The sequence below is a fragment of the Embiotoca jacksoni genome, unplaced genomic scaffold, assembly GCF_022577435.1.
Source record: "Embiotoca jacksoni isolate LCO1_2020_lvr unplaced genomic scaffold, fEmbJac1.0.p SCAF_7, whole genome shotgun sequence".
In the NCBI taxonomy this organism is placed as follows: domain Eukaryota; kingdom Metazoa; phylum Chordata; class Actinopteri; family Embiotocidae; genus Embiotoca; species Embiotoca jacksoni.
Genome location: NW_027185425.1, coordinates 6936911 through 6956910, shown reverse-complemented (window position 1 = coordinate 6956910; position 20000 = coordinate 6936911). Strand labels below are relative to the sequence as shown.

The 20000-nt window shown below is 39.9% G+C and overlaps 1 protein-coding gene across 2 annotated transcripts in view; it reads left to right on the top strand.

The window, feature by feature from the left end:
• Positions 1-20000, top strand: part of LOC138214449 (transmembrane protein 196) — a 29196-nt gene that overhangs the window by 6138 nt on the left and 3058 nt on the right. Inside the window, exons 3-4 of one of the 2 annotated variants that reach the window (XM_069176086.1) lie at positions 15318-15590; positions 17948-18004. In XM_069176086.1, the coding sequence (XP_069032187.1) occupies positions 15426-15590; positions 17948-18004 (222 nt within the window). In that variant the 5' untranslated portion in view covers positions 15318-15425. Of the gene's footprint in view, positions 1-15005; positions 15591-17947; positions 18005-20000 lie in introns of those variants that run through there. The other variant, XM_069176087.1, reaches the window with a different exon arrangement.

Sequence of the window (20000 nt, the reverse complement as noted above, 5' to 3'; positions counted from 1 at the left end):
TGCATGGGGATTCCCATGCACACAGATCTAAACCAACCACCACAAGTGCACAGAGGGACTCGTGACATTTGGTCACAGTTTTCTTTGTGTGTTTGAATGTCAGTATTTTTTTGGATGATCTGTAGGTGGAGGCCTAGCATATGCACAGTTGTAAAATATTTGGCATACAGGAGTTTACTTCGTCACACTTCAGTTATCACCACAGCAATCTGAATTCCCCTTCCATGCTATATGTCAAGATTTGCATTTGGTGATTTAAACTCTCACCTTCAAAATCCGAATAACATCACCTTCCTCCTCTTACTTTACTATTTAGCCTTGTTTATTTCCCCCCTTACGTTAGTGAAGATGACGTTAATCTCAAATTTCCCCTTTTATCGAAATAACACACTAGCTACATGATGTGGTATTACGATATAAACGTGGCTGCTGTCATCAAACCGTTAACCGCAGACAGGCGCACTTCACTTCACTGACAACATGGAAGTCCAAAAATAGCACAGAGAAACCTTTTTGTTCCTCTTAAAACACGAGTATTACTATATTTCTAACAATGTAATGAAAGCGTCCTCTGTGGAAATTCAACATAGAACTGAAATGTTTGAGGCGTAAGAGGTGCAGTCACATTGTCTGATCTGAGCACTCGTGCTTCTAATGGAACCACTTCAGTATTTCAAATGTCACAATGCGTACAAACCGTTTTGAGAACCAATTTTACTACATTAAACTACTGATCAGGCAATGGTTGTGTTTATTGAATCTTTCCAGTGGAGGTCTAATTTTTGTGTAGCTTTGAGATTAAAAGTGATTTGTTGAGTATTTTTTATATTTTGTAGGCCAAAAGGTCATTTTGATTGAGGAAAAAAGGCATGAATATAAATTATCTGTGATAGCCAAAGTTTTTCAAATATCAAAAACAACAATGTTTTATTCCATCTGTCAGTTGTTACCAACTTCAGGGGTACATAACCACAAGTGCTGTATATGAGTTTTTAAGATGTAATTTTTTTTTAAAAGGGTCCCACAAATTGTTAGTTTTAAAAAACAGCAAAATAATTTCCTTAAATTCGTTGTCTTTTAACAAACATTATTCCAACAAGAGTAAATCACACATTTAGAGATTTGTAATAAAAATGCACGGTACCTGTCCTGCAACAGTGTTGATTGGGCTAATTGTGTGTTCATATATATGTGTGTTCATATATATATATATATATATATATATATATATATATATTTTTTTTTTTTTTTTTTTAACAATAATGAAGATCTATGGTAGAGATCATTCCTGCCGACCGCAATGAGACTGTACAATAACTCACCTCTGGCAAAATCGATCACATAACAATAACACTGTTGACTGTGTTTCTTGGTTGTTTGTATATAATATATATATGGATATATAGATATATACTGTACTGTATATACTGTATATACTGTGCATTTTATATTTTATATTTTTTTATTGCTATTTTATTGCTTTTCTATTATTCTATTATTATCTTATTGCTTCTGTATGCTGCTGTAGCGAAAAAAAATTCCCCTCGGGGATTAATAAAGTAACTACCTAACCTAACCTAACCTAACCTAGACCTCCAGGCTGGGTGTTGTTTTCCCTCGCTAAAATCCAGAAAGGTTCTCAAATTCAGCCGTCGATTTTATGTTTTATGTTAGGTGCAGAATTAACCAGTGATACCAACATTGTAGATTTTCTCTATTCAATATAAAGTGAAACGTGTCCCCCTTATTTAAAATACAGGTCATATGGTTGCAGGACAGATTTGTTTGTCTTTTGGGAAATAAGCATGCATCTGTTCATCGTGAATAATGTATTTGACCTTCAGCGCAGAGCGTTGAGTTGACAGAAAACATAAAAGATTGGAGCAATTGCTTAGCATACAGTAAGATTTAGCTTCAGAAAGGAAATCTTAAAGACAAATGGATATGTTTTATAATTATATAAACACCAAAAGCATTTATTTAATACAATGTACATCCCTTAAATACAAGATTTATGTGCAAATATTTGTTTATCAATAAAATTTGACTGCTAAACAGTAATATTTTATCATTAATGATAATCCTTTTTGGTGCATCCTCTGGGTGAGTGTTTAATGTAAGATATGATGTATATCATATAATCTTAAATCAAAACCATTGCTATAATTGTCCAAAACATTTTTTTTTATGCACAACAAAAAGCATTTGTTTGTTATGTGAGATGCAGTATGGGTGATGGAAGTACGGTGAATATTCCCAGTTTTACAACTTCTTTTTAATTTGTTTCTATAAATATCAAAACAACCTGACAGACATACGTTGATAAAAACATAATAGAAAAAAAAAATCCCCTTCCTTAAACCATGTTTGTGTGAGAGCTTTTTCAAGCTGAGACCACAATACCCATAAACCTCATCACCACTCTGGAAAATTATCATCATTGACCCACTTCCTCTTCCATCTCTCACTTTCATTGGCTTCAGACAGGTCGGGGATGATGGTTTGAAATTAAGAAGAAACTTCAAGCTCTGCACTTGAAGAACATTATATATGGCAATACCACTTTAACATGCTTGAATTGAATTGAGATATACGTCAGAGGTAAGAAGAAACAGCAATTAAATATTTCCTTTGAGGTTTAGTGGTTGGAATGATAGCATGCACTTAGATTTCAGAAAACATCCGTTTTCTGCCTCCTGGATATAACCAAGGAAACCCCGTGGTTCTTACGATGACAATGGTGACATTTACGTTGACCGTCGGTGGCCTTGTGGTCAAGCGTACACAAGCGCACGCACAGACGCATGGAGACACCTACGCTACACTTGACTGCCAGCGTGACATTCAGCACAAAACAGACCGCAGTGACCCGTTGTTTTTCTTTATTCCCAAAAAATTCAGTGTCCAAAAGTGATTACAACACTGCTTCTCCAGAATGACTAGATTCTTTTGTATCAGGATGCAGTGATTAACAAGAATCAGTGACCCTCAAAGCTGGTTTCCTGCGGTTTTAGTGCATAAATATTACCCACAAGTAGATCTGTTTTTGATGTACATTGTACAAACAGATTCATGGTCATGCTTAATCTACAAAATAATAGTTTGACAAAATAATATTTATTTAAGATCCTTTTACCAATTTTATCTGTTGCTTTGAACTGCATCTCATGGAGCACCGGATTGAGTTTGGTAAGATGCTATGGAGACTGTTAGTTGTTATCAGGTGGCTGAAGACTATGGTATGAGATTCCTGGGCTCTCAGATGATCTAATCAGAGCCTTCAAATTAAGAGGAGTCAGTTCCTTGTGATGAACCCTTTATTCTGCTTGTACACCTCATCAGCAAGAACTCTGGACAAAATGAATATGAAATAAATCATCTGTCTATGAACACCAGTCCTAAACTGGTCACAGGTTTGACTAGGAAAGGGTCAGACTAATCAATGAGTGGATACACTGATCACACAAATGTAGGTCTCATGATGACAACTGAGCAAACTGATGGAAACCACTGTTTGTTGGGAACTATCCTGCCTGGTGAATGTTTATATCCTTTAAACTCAGCATCTGCAGTTTGTAACTCAGGCTTTCTGTAAACATATTACTGTCTCCAAGCCCCAGAGACAACCTTGATGACATCACAGTTACATCATCATAAAATTGTTATGTACAAACATAACAAAACCATTCAGAGTTGACAACTACAGAAATATCTAATTGTCCTTTTAAACTCTGGTATTTTAAATTCTCCCCAGTGAATGAAAACCTGCTAGTTTTCATGGCACCACTCAGAAATACACACTCATCTGTCCTTGAAATATGAAAGTGAAACGAGACTGTTCGGAGAGTTTGGGTATCTATTCTCCCCATCATGCCCTTTCCCGCTCACTAGGGAGTCTTGGAGAGTCCCTGACTTTCTCACTCACATCCTGGGTGCCAGCTGTGCGCAACTTTGTTACAGTAATTCTATGAAGGCCAACGGAGCTGCTCTCCGGCTCAGTGCCAGCCTCACCATGAAAAGAAGAGGGCGGGAGGGAGGAAGACACTGCTCTCAAGGACTTCCAACTATGTTCAGGGGAATAACACATTTTGGACTGCAGGGCTGCAGCAGGGAGGGGTAATAATGATATGCCATCCTGTGGTGGTTCAATTTGGAGGCCAGTCCACACATACACATCCAGACTCCCTCTTCCAAACCTCCACCCAGGTTATATTTCCCTGACACAACTGTGCGACTGTGATGTGAAGTGAACCAGCAGTCATATGGAAATCAGATCTGATTTCCAGGTGATAGACCCACTGATTACATGCAACAAAGGTTCCTCTGCAGATGCCTAACATAGCCTCAATGTTGACACTGTGTCCTTTGTAACGGGCTGCGCTTACTGGAGGGACCATGATTGTGTAAACAAATGTAAAATACAAACAAATTCAGTTTAAATTCTCATGGATTACTTAAATCAATTAGTTCATTGGCTTCCTTTAGCTGCCGTTTCTTTTATTGGCGATAATAAAAGGCGGGAAATCAGGTATGGAAGATTGTATAGTGCTGCCCAGGCTGCAGTGTAACCCACAAAAGAGATGAGACAATTGGAAGGGCAGTGACAGTAGAAGAGGACAGCAGGCGAACAATTAAATGGGTTCTGTAAAAGGCAGAGCTCTGAAAGCTGACAAAGGCTTAAAATTATCTATAACAAACTAATCATATCTGCTCATCATCCAGGAAGGTTTTTGGGGTTTCAAACGGTGTCACTGTAGGGAATGTCTACAGTAAAATCCATCAAACTATCATTAGTTCTCTGCTTCACTGACCTGCTCTTTTCCTCTTTCCTCTCCAGTAACTGATACCGGCTCAGTCACATGGTAGCTAGGAGAACCAAGGATAGTCGGCACTGTCAACAACAAACTGAGTATTATATGTTTGAAGCTTCATACAGTTTTGCATCTTTGTTGAGAAGCTGTTTAATAATGATGCAGATTTCAAGTTCAAAAGCAGCCATTAACTGCCTAACTGGCCAATTAGGAAATGTCAGGTCAAATTGCACAGTTCACAGAGCAGGAATGCTTCAACACAACAGAAAAGCAGCCGCGGCCCCTCCACGTCTTTTTAATGTGTGCTGAATGATTTACTTTGATTTAGTTAGATAGTGATCATGGTAGGCATCTTTTAACTTAAACTCTGTCAGTCAAACTAAACTTATCCTCACACTATATGGAAAACAAAAATAGTTTAGTGTAATTAAAGTGAATCTCTTGAAATTCTTTTATATTGGAATATTTATGTGTTTACTAGTTTTATTGTGGTTGTCTGTAGCTCAAAAACGTTGAACATGAACATTGATTTACATCTTTTTAAAGGCCATGACTTACAAGGTTTAAACACCTGTAAACGATTCCATTATTCTTGGATGCTATCACAAAAGTACTAAAAGAAATAGGATGTTGCTACAGGCCTTTACACAGCTTTTAACTTTGCAACTAAGTCTGATTCATCAGAAACTTGTAGAGATGGACATATCAGGAATGTGGTGCTGCAAACAAACTGAACTGAGTGAAAAGAAATAAATCTTTTATCTTAGTTTTAACAATGGAAAACAACACGTAGTTGACGCAGCATAAACATATTTATAGTAACAGTGTAAGTTGTTGCATTTTTATTTACATTACAGTGTGCATAAAACATACTTGTATTCAAACAGGCAGATCGGTGAGGTGGATCTGATGACAGAGCATATTGTATATAATGGGAGTTCTGATAGTGGTGTAAATATGTTTGCTCTGCATCTACTATATACTATCCTCCAGTTGGCTGAGGCCTGAAACACTCATTCACTTTGAAACACCAGCAGCTCCAGGAAGCTATTACATCACTTGTGTGGGTGTCCATTTATTTGTCCAAGTGGAGTTGATGGTGTGTGTGTGGGTGTGTCCATGTCCCTCCGCCTCCCAATGCGTCATTCCCAAATATGTCATCCTACAACAGAAAGTTTATGCACCAACAGCAGAAGTGCAAATACTAGAGAAAGCTGAATCTGTTGTGAGAAAGGAAGGAAGAGAGGGAGGATTGTTTTTGATGGAGGATGGAGGGAGGATTGTTTTATGATTCTCAAAACAAACTGGCAGTATCAGTATGACACTCAGCCTTTGATGCTTTGCGGTAAACTAGAGGGAATTAGCGAATGTGTGTCTATTGACACAGTCCTCCTCTTTCCTCCTTCTCATTCAGAAACACACACACACACACACACAGCTGTTGTATTGGACTTTGGACTGACGTCCTTTGGGAAGGCAGGGAGTTTCCTTCCTGGGTGAACAAGTTCCTTTGTCATTCAGTGGGCTGCTCCTGTGGTCAGGACCCAGCCAGGAGTGAGGTGGAGAATGAAAACATCAAAGACAAACTTTTCACTCTCAGAGCAGACACACACATCCACAACTTTGACCAAAGTCAGTCTCCCATAAATGTAATACCAGCCTTCCTTTTCTGTTTACTTTACACAATGAGCCCCAAAAAAACTGAACTGAAAAAATGTTACACTATCAGCTGATGTAAAAAGTGTTGCAATGAATCAAACAATCACACAAAATAATTTGGAATTGCCCTTCAGTAACTTTGACAAACAATTAATCAGTTTACTTATTTATTGTAATGAGTTACGACAACAAAATGCAACACTTTATCTGTTTCTTAAATGTGAGGATCTGCAAATGTTCTGTGTTTCATATAGCCTAACAGTAAACTGAACATACTTTGATGGGCATTAAAACTATTTTCATGCATTTCCATCCATCATCTATAGCCGCTTTATCCTGAACAGGGTCACGGTCAGCCCAGCTCACTTTGGGCGAAGGCAGGGTACACCCTGGATAGGTCGCCATGATAAGACCTTAATAATAGAACTAACATAATAAAACACTCAAGTAATTAAAAGGTGTAGTCATTAATTGAGATAAGTCAGCCTTCCACTTCATCCTAATCTCTGACTGACTTGAAGCTGCTGTTTATTTTTTAGTAAATATCCTTTTTTTGGACTGTCTTGGTGTGACAGCGCCCTCCAGTGGTGCCACCTTGTAAGCAAAAGTCACGACATGAAGTGAAGGGTGGCTAGGGACAAAAATGTCCTGTGTCTCACATTTTGGTCTCTTTCCTGTGTTCTCTAAAGTTCCACGATAGTGACAGATGAAACGGTTTCAGAGGAAGGAGGTGGATGTGCATTGTTGATGAGACTATGATCAGTTTTTGTGATTTTACAGATACAGGTCAAAGGTCAGGGTGCAGGACTTAGAGGATGGTGTCTGTGGTCACTCACATGCTTGCACATTACACACTAGAGAGAGCATGTTTTAAGGTCTCAGGTGTCTGTAGTAGAGGTGAATCAGGTTGGCTTGCACTTTGCTTACTAAGTCATTCATCTGTCCGTCCATTAGAGGCCAAGAGGGATGTGGACAGCCGGGTTTTGAAGTGTACAACCTCCTTACAGAGGCTGGAGAGAGAGATCCAATTTCACTGTGACTGGAGGAAAAAAGAGGCCACTGACTCTGCACTGGGACTCTCAGCCACTCTTCAAACGTACTTGCATTTGTGCATCTTTGTGTTAATGCGTGTGTGTGTGTGTGTGTGTGTGTGTGTGTGTGTGTGTGTGTGTGTGTGTGTGTGTGTGTGTGTGTGTGTGTGTGTGTGTGTGTATGTGTGTGTTTTGCAGTCCCTGCTGTGAAGTGTTTAATAGTTAATAAGAGCCTTGTTTACTTGGCTGGGCTGCTGCCCACACAGCAGATGCTGCTCAAATGCTGAAAGATACAACTTAGAAAATACAGGAAATAGATCCAGAACACAGTTTGTAAATCTTAACAGTGTCTGTGTTTAAGTGAAAAATATATATAATAGACACATATTATAGTTTTTTGTTTGCAGAAACCCAAAACAATTAGGTGACGCAGTATGTGTGTAGCTTCCATTGTGGTTTTAAATCTAAAATTTTTACTTAATTTCATTGATATACGAAAATGATTTTGAGATGATAAATCTTATTCAGGCATATTTTGAGTATAGGTAAGTTGATTCAGAGGAAAAACACAGCAAATCAAAAACTGTAATAAGTGCGTCTGATAAAAGCACAAAACTAAAACTAATGCAGACCCACTGCGGATGAGGTGAGAGGCATCGGCTTCATGTGATCCTGCCTGGTTGTTTGTGTACAGTATGTACTTTATAGTGATGGAAAATGGATGAATGGCTGCTAAAAATGTTATACAATCACCTTACTGACAGGTGAGTCAGGTCACATCAGGATAACGAATGGAAAGGAGCTAAATCAAACAACAACAAAAAAAACAGTTTGGGAAACAAAAGCACGGACAGACATCCAAAGAGACAGGCTGCATAATGTGCTGATGAACAAGAAGGTTATTGCTGTGGCTTCTTCTCATAACAATATCCATTTATGAGAAATGAGAGCAGATGTCGTGTTTGTCTTTTGCAGAAATAATAACATTTATTGTTCATGTACTGATGTTTTTAAGAGGCCACCTTTCTTTGTTGACTTGTTGCATTTGCATATAGAGTAAACAAACAAAAAAGTTAATAGCGAACTGACAGCTGTTAGGTTAATGCTGCTGTTGATATTTCTCTCAGTGCAGCTGGATGGAATGTTTTCATAATAAATGTCCCCATAAATCATTTTTTTGCGGAGAAAATTTCAGAGTAATTTGCATGGTGTATGTAATTTGCAAAGTTTTTTATTCCATGCAAAACCTCTTGCCTGCATTACCTACAATGCCTCTTGATTTTCAGCAATTCAGTCAGTGGGTGTGTTGTGCTATTAGTGGCTAATGTAGCCCCAAGCTGTTTGACATAACTTGAGGCAATTTATTTTTTCCCAGTGGTTCCACAAAAGTCTTGAAACAACCTGTAAATAGATTATTGTGTAAAATTAGTTTAAAATGTCCCTTGACTGCCTTCTCTGGCCAAGTTTTACTTTCTACTAATTTCATAATGATTCACAGCATCATTACAAGTGTATGTACCTCTATCCACTTCCTTTGCTCCCCCCTCTACACATTGCACCTTACGTATGGAAACATTGAGTGCGTCAAGAGGAGTATTGACCACAGTAGAACACCCACGAAGTGCAGTTGCATCATTAAGCTCCCCCTTTACCTTCTTAGCACACATTTGACTGCTGTAACAAGTATCTTTTCTCGCTGACTAATGTCATAATGACATAATGTGCTGTGCTAAACTAACCAGAAGTTGGTGGTAAATAATGTTTGACAAGGAATCAAATGACTGTATGTGTCATTTGTGAGCTTTAGCTTTAGCTTTTACACCGATTTGTTGCACCTTGGACAGAGCTCCAGTCCAAGTTTATATATTATGCTGAGCTAAGATGACTTTCTTTGCTTCAATGCACAGCTGATATGAGGCTAACTTTTGGAAATTCTGAACTCAGTTTCTGTTGCCTCATTTTCTCCTGATGCTTCGGTGATTGACAGGAAACAAGGAGCGAATGTTCTTAAGTTCTGGTGAAAACAGAAAACCCATGTTTACCTTTGCTGTAAGAGTGAATGCGAGTGGCATTAAGAGGCTTTCACCCTCTCTTTCTTTAACCTAGGCTGTTTATTTGGGAGACTGGGAGTGAGGCCAGTGTCCACGTGTGCTGTGATTTGGCGTGGGTGTTGTTTTTCTCCTGAGTTCAAGGGCATTCCCCCACCAGTCTCCTGGCAATAACTACAGCCACATGCCCTGCAGTTAAAGGAAATGCACTTTTTCACGCTGCATGCCAGTCACTTAGAGCCAACACATACTCACACTTAATGTACACACAAACAAAATGAGAAAGTGCTTTGCTTGCATTATGATACAGGAAATTACTTCTCTACTTAATTTGTTTTGACAGATGAGACAGGTGATTAAAAGCCTGCATCACACTCAAGGTGGAGGAGCGAAACACTTTCAGTCACCACACACTCGCTAACAACCACACAGAAACGCTAATTACTCACAGAGGGTGGCGTGACCTTTTCATACAAGCAACTTGGTTAACCTTACTCACTGCTAAGTCATTAATTAAGTGAGACATTCTTGTGACCTTTGACCTTTCATGACCCACACCATCTCATTGCCTGAGTGTCCTGTCAGGAGCTGATGGAGGGGGATGGCGGCTACAGCTTTCATTCAGAAGGTAAAGGAAGAGCCGGGTGGATATTTGAGCGCTTCGACTGTGTATAGATTTAAAGGAAGACATTCAAGTTGCAAGAGTCAGTAGAAAAGTTGAGAGAGAATTGATTTTAGAATTGGTTGTTTTCGTCAGAGCACACAGTAAAAATCTATTGATTGATTGCATAATCTCTCTTCATCTCCTTCTCCTCTTCCTCCTCTTTTATCCCTCAGATCCTTTCTACTTCATTCCTCCGTTTCTTCGGTCATCTACCACAGTCTTTGCATTGCTTCTTCCTTTTCCTCCTCTTCCTCCTTTTCCTGCCAGCTTGCTCCAAAAACATTGACACACACACACACACACACACACACACACACACACACACACACACACACACACACACACACACACACACACACACAAAGACACATCATCCTCTCAGATTCTGGTATCTTCCCTTAGTCATCAGTAGGAGGTGAAATAGGAACCTCTCATGTCTTACTCTCAACCCTTGACACAGGAAGGAAAGGTTTTTGTTTTTTTTAAATATATGGAGGTCCAGTTTGGCAGCAGTGTATTTGCAGTGTGTGTGTGTGTGTGTGTGTGTGTGTGTGTGTGTGTGTGTGTGTGTGTGTGTGTGTGTGAGTGAGTGAGTGGGTAGCAACATCTAGAGCTCAGGAATGCAATGACTAGCTCTTTATATGCCTCAAACCATTTGAGTTTTTGGAAAGACAGTCAAATAAAATTTTACATCGACTATCAGACTTCTTGGAAATATTTAGTAGATCCAGTGTGTGTGTGTGTGTCTGTGTTTATTTTAATTTATCATTAATCACTGCCATGGTGAATCTGTGAGCATTTGATACTTTTGAGTTAATGATGTGTGTGTAACACGCTTCTCTCACATGACTGACTGAAGGCCGACACTGCTGTCAATGCTGGATTTGTGTGTGTGTGTGTGTGTGTGTGTGTGTGTGTGTGTGTGTGTGTGTGTGTGTGTGTGTGTGTGTGTGTGTGCGTGCATGCGTGCATCCATTTTTGTGCAGCATGGAGCGAAATGTTTGCAATATTTGCCTTAACAAATGATGTGGTTTGCTGTCTTTGCTGAATGCATACTTGAGGTTTGGCTGAAATCCTTGAAAAGTAAACCTCGGGGCTTCTTTATCAAGGCCAAGAAAGAACTTCTATGTTTTAACAAGCAAAGAGAGCAACTTCCTGAATTTACCCTAAAAACATTCCCGAACAAACCCCAGCCTGTTAATAAATTTGCAGCACAAATGCAATGTCAGCTAAGGCAAGCCCTACTCAATTAGCTAATCTTATGGCCACGTCTTTTAACAAGTAGTTTATATAAAATTGGGTCATTGGGGGCCAGCCTAATCCGTTAGGGTTATCTGTAATTAAGAAATGAAGTAATTGATTTCTTTTGACTTTTGAAAATAACCTAAATTGACAGAAAATTAGATTTAACAATATAGCAGGACCCCCTTGGATTAAAAACTCTTCCTACCTGCCAGGTGTCTGACAGATCATTTCTCCAAACCCAGATGCCAAGCTGCTTTTTCTGTCCTGAACATGAGGAACACACAACACTATTATGCTGTGGCCGTACAATAAGGGACAATCAGGAAACATGGTGTCAAGGCAATTCAGTTATCCCTCACCTGTATCAGTGTATCTGACTACTGAAAACTTTAAGAGGCAATAATTCAGCAGAGTTGCTGTCTCGCCTGATGCTGTCACACCTCCACTGAAGCATCCGAGATACAATGACAATCTCCAAGTATCCTGTGGCATCTTTAATCTCCCTCACTTATCTCATCCCCCGGGAGCGATGACAGATTGATGTTTGCCCAGTGCTAGACTCATTACAGACCGACAGCCATATATATCCTAATGACTCAGAGCCACATGAAAAGTGAATGGCACCACTGAGAAGCATATAATGGGCCTCTGGGGACACCGTAGTTCCAGGCACCTCCTGAAATCTCTTCTCTTTATCCACTTAGCTGGATATCAGTTTATATATCTACACTCTGCTGCTGCTTTGGGCCATTGTAAAAGGCGAGTGTGGAAAAAAAAAAATCATATTCTCCTAACCTTAATCAGTTTTGGTGCCTAAAATAAACCAAACTGTGAATGTTTCATATTTAACCCAAACCATGACCTTTTCCCTAAACGTAACCATGTGGTTTTGCTGACTAAACTAAAGGCACCTTATTTTTCACACCTTGGCAAGTCAAAATGTGACACTGCTACCATATCTTCTAGTGAACTGTTGGATGTATTACATGTTTTGGCATGACAGCTCTTTGGAAATTATATGATTTTAATGCCCAGATTTAACATCCTCATGTGGCTCAGTGACAGCAAAACAGAAATTTGTATGCACCCTAAAAATACAGAGGCAATGTTAAAGGTCCAAATATAATACATCTATAAATGGAGGTCTTACTGAGATCAGGGGTGCAGGGCACACTTAAGGAAAGAAGTAATGAAGGAAAGGAAGGCTGCAGTCCTACCATGAAATACCACGAAAAATGATGCTGGTTCTGGTTAAAACAACAAAACGAGGCTAAGAGAGTGGGAATAGGATTTAAATAAGATGTGTCTGTCGGCTTGAAAAGCAGAGAGAAAGAAATTCAGCGTGTCATCAAGTCTGCCATTGATCACAAGCTACTGTACAGTTCAATGGCAATGAGCCAAAAACAGCCTCTTATCCCAGACTAATAAAAATCTGCCGGGCCAAGTCAACAGCAACTTTCTACTGAAGCTACTGCTGTATGTCTTATGTAATCAAAATTTTTGAAAACATAATGGAAAGTCGACGCCACATCCAGAAGGGCTGCACTACAGCTCGTGCCACGAGAAACTGAAATCATTAATTAGACAACAATAAATTTGAGTTAGTACCTTTTTGAGAATTGAAACAGTGAGCCAAACAATCTCACCACAAGGTCCAAACATCAAATTGGCCTGTTTCTTTATTATAGATAAAGCACAGGTTACAGGTTCATGCAGTTTCACCGTGCAGTTCATCTTATATCTGCAGTAAATGAAACTTGTATTGCACTTGAACTCATGTTGAACCTGAACTTTCAGTGTAAACACACCCTTGAAACAGCAGAGCTTACTGTAACAGCTCAATGATTCTGTATCCTTCAGTAGTTGCTCACTCTGTGCCCTGTTGATTGATCATTGATCAGGTAAAACCCTCTACATGCACACACACGCAGACAGCCCACATCACTCGATGTATGTTAATGGAGTTGTGCTAGCTCTACTGTCTCCTGCAGGCTCATTTCAAATACTTTGATTTTATTTAGGACAGACAGAAAGCTCTTTTCTTAGATTTTTGAATCTATAGCTTTTTGTTTTAGAAGGGGCTGGGAAAGGCATGTTGTCAGTAGGTAGCTTTCAAGATACTGCGTCTCCATGTTAAGATGTTTTGATTAATGTAAGTTTAACTTGCACAATTATTTATGTAACTAATCAGCTGGTTTCTTAGCAATTATTGTTGAAGGACACCTCATAGGAAAAGAAAAGGGAGGTAGTGGAAATATCTGACTACTGCCACATGCTGATGAAGATGAGGAACATTATGAAGGCCTTTATCCAAATGAAAAGCCTGCAGTTCTGCTGTGGTTCTGGCCTCTTGGTGTGTAGCTAGATTTCAAAGCGTGCTTTACCTTCGCCAACATCAACAGTATTGTTCTGACAGATGACAGATCCCTTGTGTGCAGGGTGATCAAAGCACTGGGAGGGGTTTTCTTTTCCATGGAGATATAGACTGCCATTTTTAAAGCATGCCACAGGGTCCTCATCCAGCTTTTCAGAAGTGGGTTCGGTTCGATGTGGAATCCCCAACGGACACAGCAAAGAAACCAGGTTTTCATAACCTGTTCAGCTCGACACTGAACTATACAGCGGAGATGCTGACATCACTGTGAGGTGTGATTTGAGAACTGGATCCACAAGAGGGGATAGGACAAGAGGTCAAATGATTAGTTGATTTTAGTTAATCAGTGCTTTGCATAATAAAAATATCAGCCTGGGTGAAACAAAGAAATAGATCTTTTAAACAATACTTGAGAATAATGTCTATATCTCGCATGAGTTTTGAGGTGAATTGACTTTGATTCATATTTGTGTCACTCTTGAGATTTTTTTGTTTATTAAATTATACTAAAGTAACTTAATTTCCAAATGTGTTTATTTTGGTACTTTTGTAAACACTGATGTCACTGTGTTTCCTCGGTAACTGTTGGGCACAAAAGACTGAAACATGAAGAACAGCATACTTGTAGTCTAAGTTGTTTTTAGTTTAATGTGCTTGTTGGAGGAAAAGAGGTAGGGCGAATAAGATGTTGCAGTTCTACCAGTCTGGCAGGTAAAGGTTGTATGTAAGGTTGAAGACACAGTGATCTCATCATCCAAAACTGGGAATAAAAAGGATGAACAAGCATAGCTCTTAAAAGCTTTGTGTTCGGCGCTGACATTTGTTAAAGTAATTTTGATTTTTTTTTTATTTCTGATTCTATATTCTATTCTATTTCCTTTTCTTTTTTTTTCTTTTTTTAAACATGTATCAATATAATTTTGTTTTACATTCCATCTAAATGCCAATTTATATCTTCTGTAAAGAGTCTTGTCATTAAGGTGCTGCTTGCCTTGTCTTTTCAGTTTCAAAGTCTGTGGGTTAGGTCCATTTAATATCAGAAACTGAATGAGCCTGAGGACTGAATGCCCATGACAGCTGTCCACAATAATCTGCCTATGGTGTTTGAATGTTTCCACAAGGGGGCGGAGGTTGAGACTAATGCCCTGGCCACGTCCCTGGACTCTCTCTGTGTGTGTGTGTGTGTGTGTGTGTGTGTGTGTGTGTGTGTGTGTGTGTGTGTGTGTGTGTGTGTGTGTGTATGTGTGTGTGTGTGTGTGTGTGTTTCCAGTGGCGCTTAAGTACCTTGGATAGCTCCATGCGCCACAGACGCACTTCTGCGAGCGGAGGAACTTCAGCTGAGCGCTCTCTATTTCCAATAATATCCACCCGCAGAGCCAGCCTTCTCACACCTCCAATTTCAACCTCTTCCGCAACTCTCCAGCTATCTATTCTACTTGGATTTACTTGCTCTGATAAACCCCTCTTTTCCCATCGGGTATGAAGCAGTAGAGCCGCGCCGCCCTCGGAACACCGAGAAGCGGACTCCTCTTTTGCCTTCATCCGCGTCCTGCCGCCTCCTCCTGCTGGAGCCGGAGAGATGCCCGGGGCAGGATGTGCTCCAGCCGCAAGATCCTGTGGAGCCTGCTCCTGCTGTCTGTGGTGGAGGTTGGCCTGGGTGTGGCGAGCATCGTCCTGGGAGCCGTGGGCATCAGCTGGGTCCGGGGCGAGCACAAGCCGCAGCAGGGCGACGCTTCACCGGTCTGGAGTGGACTCTGTGTACGTCCTGGACAATAATTGTCATTATACTTTTTCTGCTAGTACTAGATGATTAAGTATCTCCAGGGATGTGGAGGGAGCTTGAGGCGCAGTTTAAACTCAGGGGAACTATCTGCCTTTTTAATGAACCCTTCTTTTGGTTTTGAGACACGTTCACAGTAGGTTGCATATTTCCAAGTATTAAAATTAAATAAGACAACATGAGTTGTTCTTATAGCGGGAAAAGAAAGATTAAATCTACTTTGAAATTAGGTTAATGGTTGTTTTCATTATGGCCATTGGCTGGAAGTCAGTAGCTTACATGAAGTTGTAATTGGCTACTACTCTGTGTTTACAGAGGATTTTATTTCAAAGATGTTTCCAAGAGTGTTAAAGTTTACATACTGTTATAATGAGGGGAACTGTAACTAAAAATACGATTTAACAAAACATTTGAAAACACTGTAAAATCAGGAAATAAATCTGTATTTTTCCTAAAAAGTTCATATTTCCTTCAAGTTTTTGCTTTTTAGCTTCATTCAAATGTTGGTTTGAGGAAGGTGTGTCACAGAGCTGATATCTATTCATTTAGTTTACTTTTTATCAGTAAAACTGGATGTTATTTGTCCACCTTTTTGTTTTCCACTGCTCCAGGCTGTGGAGAAGACCAAACACATCTTTATTTATGTTTGTTGTGGTCATGTTGAAAGCACTTCATGTGTGCACTTCAGACACACTGCCATTTGTCCTGCTGCACCAGAACTTAACTTTGGTTCCACCAATTCATGCTTGAATTGCTGCTCAGTGCTGCTCAGAAGGGTCAAAGCTTTTACACCCAATGATCCCCTGAGTCGTCTGCATATGTCTCCTGCGGTCACACTGCCGCTCTCAGCCTCATTGTCTTGATTTTACCGCGAAACGGTTAAAGGTGGGTTTCTGACATTTTAAGTATCCGTATACCTTGAGTCAGCTGCTTTATTGTGACTGCCGCTCCATTTATGGAAATTCTGTCTATTTTCTGTTGAGAATTACAGTAAATGCCTGGAGCTCAAACAAAGTTTGAAACATCTGAAAGACTGTGCCTGTGTCAGACAGGAAGAGGAAGAAAGTTATTAGTGACACCACAGTAAATAGGTTAAAAATCTGAGCATGAGTGCAGGTACCTTGTGAGTGCTTCCACTGCGCAGTGTTTGAAGTTGCTGCAAAGATATTACACAATATGACGTCCTCGTGTTGAAGCTCACAGCTGTTGAACTCTGTTTGCTGAGTCAGTCACCCTTGTCTCATGATTACCTAAAGGTTTAGATCTGCTTTCATGGCCTGTGAGTTAATAAGACTGATTGACCACTGTCCTCACAGTAAATTGGATGTCCAATGTTTGAGGATGTAGATTTAGGGTCCTGCTTTAACAGGAGACTGATCATTGTATAATTTATGATATTTTTCTGTGACTTTAGTTCAAATTATGAAGGAGTTTCTTCACACATAAGATTACTTGAATAATTAGTTTAATACTGTCTATTCCAAATCTGTTTCACTCCAAGTTTTTTTCAACAAACAGCAAACCTGATCAGTGATGTTTCTAAAACAAGAGACATATTCTTCTGTTAAATCCATCCATTTCTGAACATCCTCAATGTTGAATTTAGCTGTCACAGATGTAAATTAAATAATAACTGTTTTTTGTAAATACTGAAAAATCCATTTAAACTTTTGTTTGTCTTACAATATTAATTGTAAACCAAATACAAGTAGCTTGATGAAGACTTGCTAAATTAACAAATTGATTGATTGATTGAACTGATGAAGACCATGGAATAATGCTAAAATCTCCAAAATAGAAGCAAAGAAGTGGACCTGTCTGGTGATTGGGTGTGCCCATATTTTCAATAAATGGCATTAAAACTATAACCGCTACAGTAGTGATACTGATTCTGATGTTGAAAATAAGGGGAAGCCAAACTCTCCCTTTACACACACACACACACACACACACACACACACACACACACACACACACACACACACACAATCACTATGCTTCCCATAACTTTCAGCAAAACAATGCTCGCTGAGCTGTCTCACTTGTAAGCTCATTCTGCCAGCACAATACACCACCATGCTGTTCCAGTGCAGCCTGAATTCCTGCCTACCAGGACAATATGGCTCCCTACGAAGACACACTATTTTTAGAGGGAGAAAATTTGCACATGGATGACAGAGCATCAAGAATACATTCACATTTCCTGTCTTCAAGAGGGGGGGGGGGGTGAAAAATATTTAAAATTTCATATAGTTTCTGAACAGTAATTTTACTGATGGCAACTAACTAGAGCTTTTGAAGCTTGTAACCCTTTGTTGTTTTGTTCTTTTTCCAGTTTCTGGTCTGTGGGATGTGTGGAGTGCTGTGTGCTCGGAAGAGGACAGGTCTTATTGTAAGTACATATATACTGAATATTTCAGGGTCGGGTTGGTTATAAATTATAAACCCAGCAATTTCTTTTTCTCCTTTCTTATGTCCTTAAGGTTGTGGTGTATCAACAACACAAGCCTTTTCCAATGTATAAGCTGTCAAGTGATGTGACACAGGGGAAGTCCAAGTGTTTTAAAGGAGTAGTTTGTCGAAAAAGCTAAGCTAACTTTTTTTCCCCGGGTTGGACTACAAGATTATATCCACTCAAGAGCAGTATCAATCTTCATGTCTAACTGTGTTGTGTGCTGCAATTTTTGAATCCCTTTTAATTCATAGACTGTATTCATGATATCACTGTCTTCTACTACAGATTTCATGATGCCAAAGGTGACTGGAAACACATTTCAGTATAGATTCAGAGTAAAAAAAAATTGAATGATTGCCATTTGATGAGGAGCAAAAGAGCCTTTCAGAGATGCAGAAGATGAAACCCAATTTATTATCACATATACATGAACTGTAAAAGAGAGAGGATCAAAAAGTTCACAGAAAGCTTCTGTTGCATGCAAAAATAAACGGACCAACGTGCTGTGCACAGAGCAGAGGGAAGCTATAACCTTCATGAGTAAGTATTCCAAGTTACATCACTTGATCAACTTCAGCACCTGTCACACATGTTTTGTAACGATTGACACGAGCGCATCTGTGTTTTCAACATGGACATGAGCAGAGAACGCACATAAGATTTTGTGTCAAACTCCTGTAATCCACAGCGAGGACTTTTAAAATGCTTGACAAAGCCTACCGCAATGAGTTGTTTTAGGTATTTTAAGTGACATTCGTGTTTCAAGAGGTGCAGAACATCACGGTTCTAAACCAGAAAAGTCACAGCAGGTCAGGAATGCAACCAGGTGGGTTTCTACATGCATGGTTTGTGCACTAGGAATTTGTTCCCCAGGGTCAGACTGTCAACACGAAGTTCAACTGTGATGTTCTGACGTGTTCAGTGCATAAGACCTCAACTCTGAAGGGATCACAAAACCAATGAGTTTCTCGTCCGCAACACAATCATTGCTCCACACACTCCTTTCTCGCCTGCTTCTTTCTGTTCCCCACATACCAGTGGTCACAAAAACGTGTTTAACTCGTGCTGCCGGTGATCAAGCGACTTAAATTGGAGTACTTACTCACAAAAGTTGTAGCTTCCCCCTGCTTCGTGGATGTCATTGTGCTCCACTCCATTCACGTGCAAAAGGAGCAGTCTTGGAACTTTTTGATTGCCCCTTCATTCAATCTGAAGTATATTCTTATTATAAACATACACTCGCAAGTTTGAAAATATATGTGTCATGAATATTGACCATAAAAGTCTGCATAGTCTAACCCTGGAAGTTTGCTATTACTGTGAACACCCTAGTGTGTGTGTGTGTGTGTGTGTGTGTGTGTGTGTGCGTGTGCCTGTGTGTTGTCCTGCGAGCAGGTGCATACAGTGTGTTCTGAAAGAGACGTCTGAGGAAATCAGAGGAGACAAGCAGTCACCTCTCTTCTCTCTCGCTCTCTCTCTCGCTCTTTCTGTCTTTTTTACAGTCTCTCAGTGTCTCCAAGTCCTCGTGTTTCTCTCTGACTCTCTGTCTCCTGCAGGGACGGCACTAATGATGGATCAATGTCAGCACAATCTGCTGTAACAGAGACATCGCTCAACCTTTCCTTCCCTCTGTCTCACCCTATCTATTCCCAGCTTTCGTCTTTGTCTACATCTCTTTCTCCTCGTGCCTTTCCCTTCCCCATCACTCTAATCCATCGCCATTCAGTCTCATCATCCCGGTCATTCCGATGCTCTGACTCCATCCATCTTCCTCTCCTCATCTCCTTCCATCCCCCTCGCTCCCTGTCTGCCTGTGGGGTGATGATTGCATTAGGTTGGTTTGTCTCCGGACCCCTGCCAGCCGCTTTCCACACTTCACCGGGTAATGACTGAAATTGGAGATGCCCTTTTCCATGCGGTTAAAGGCACTAAC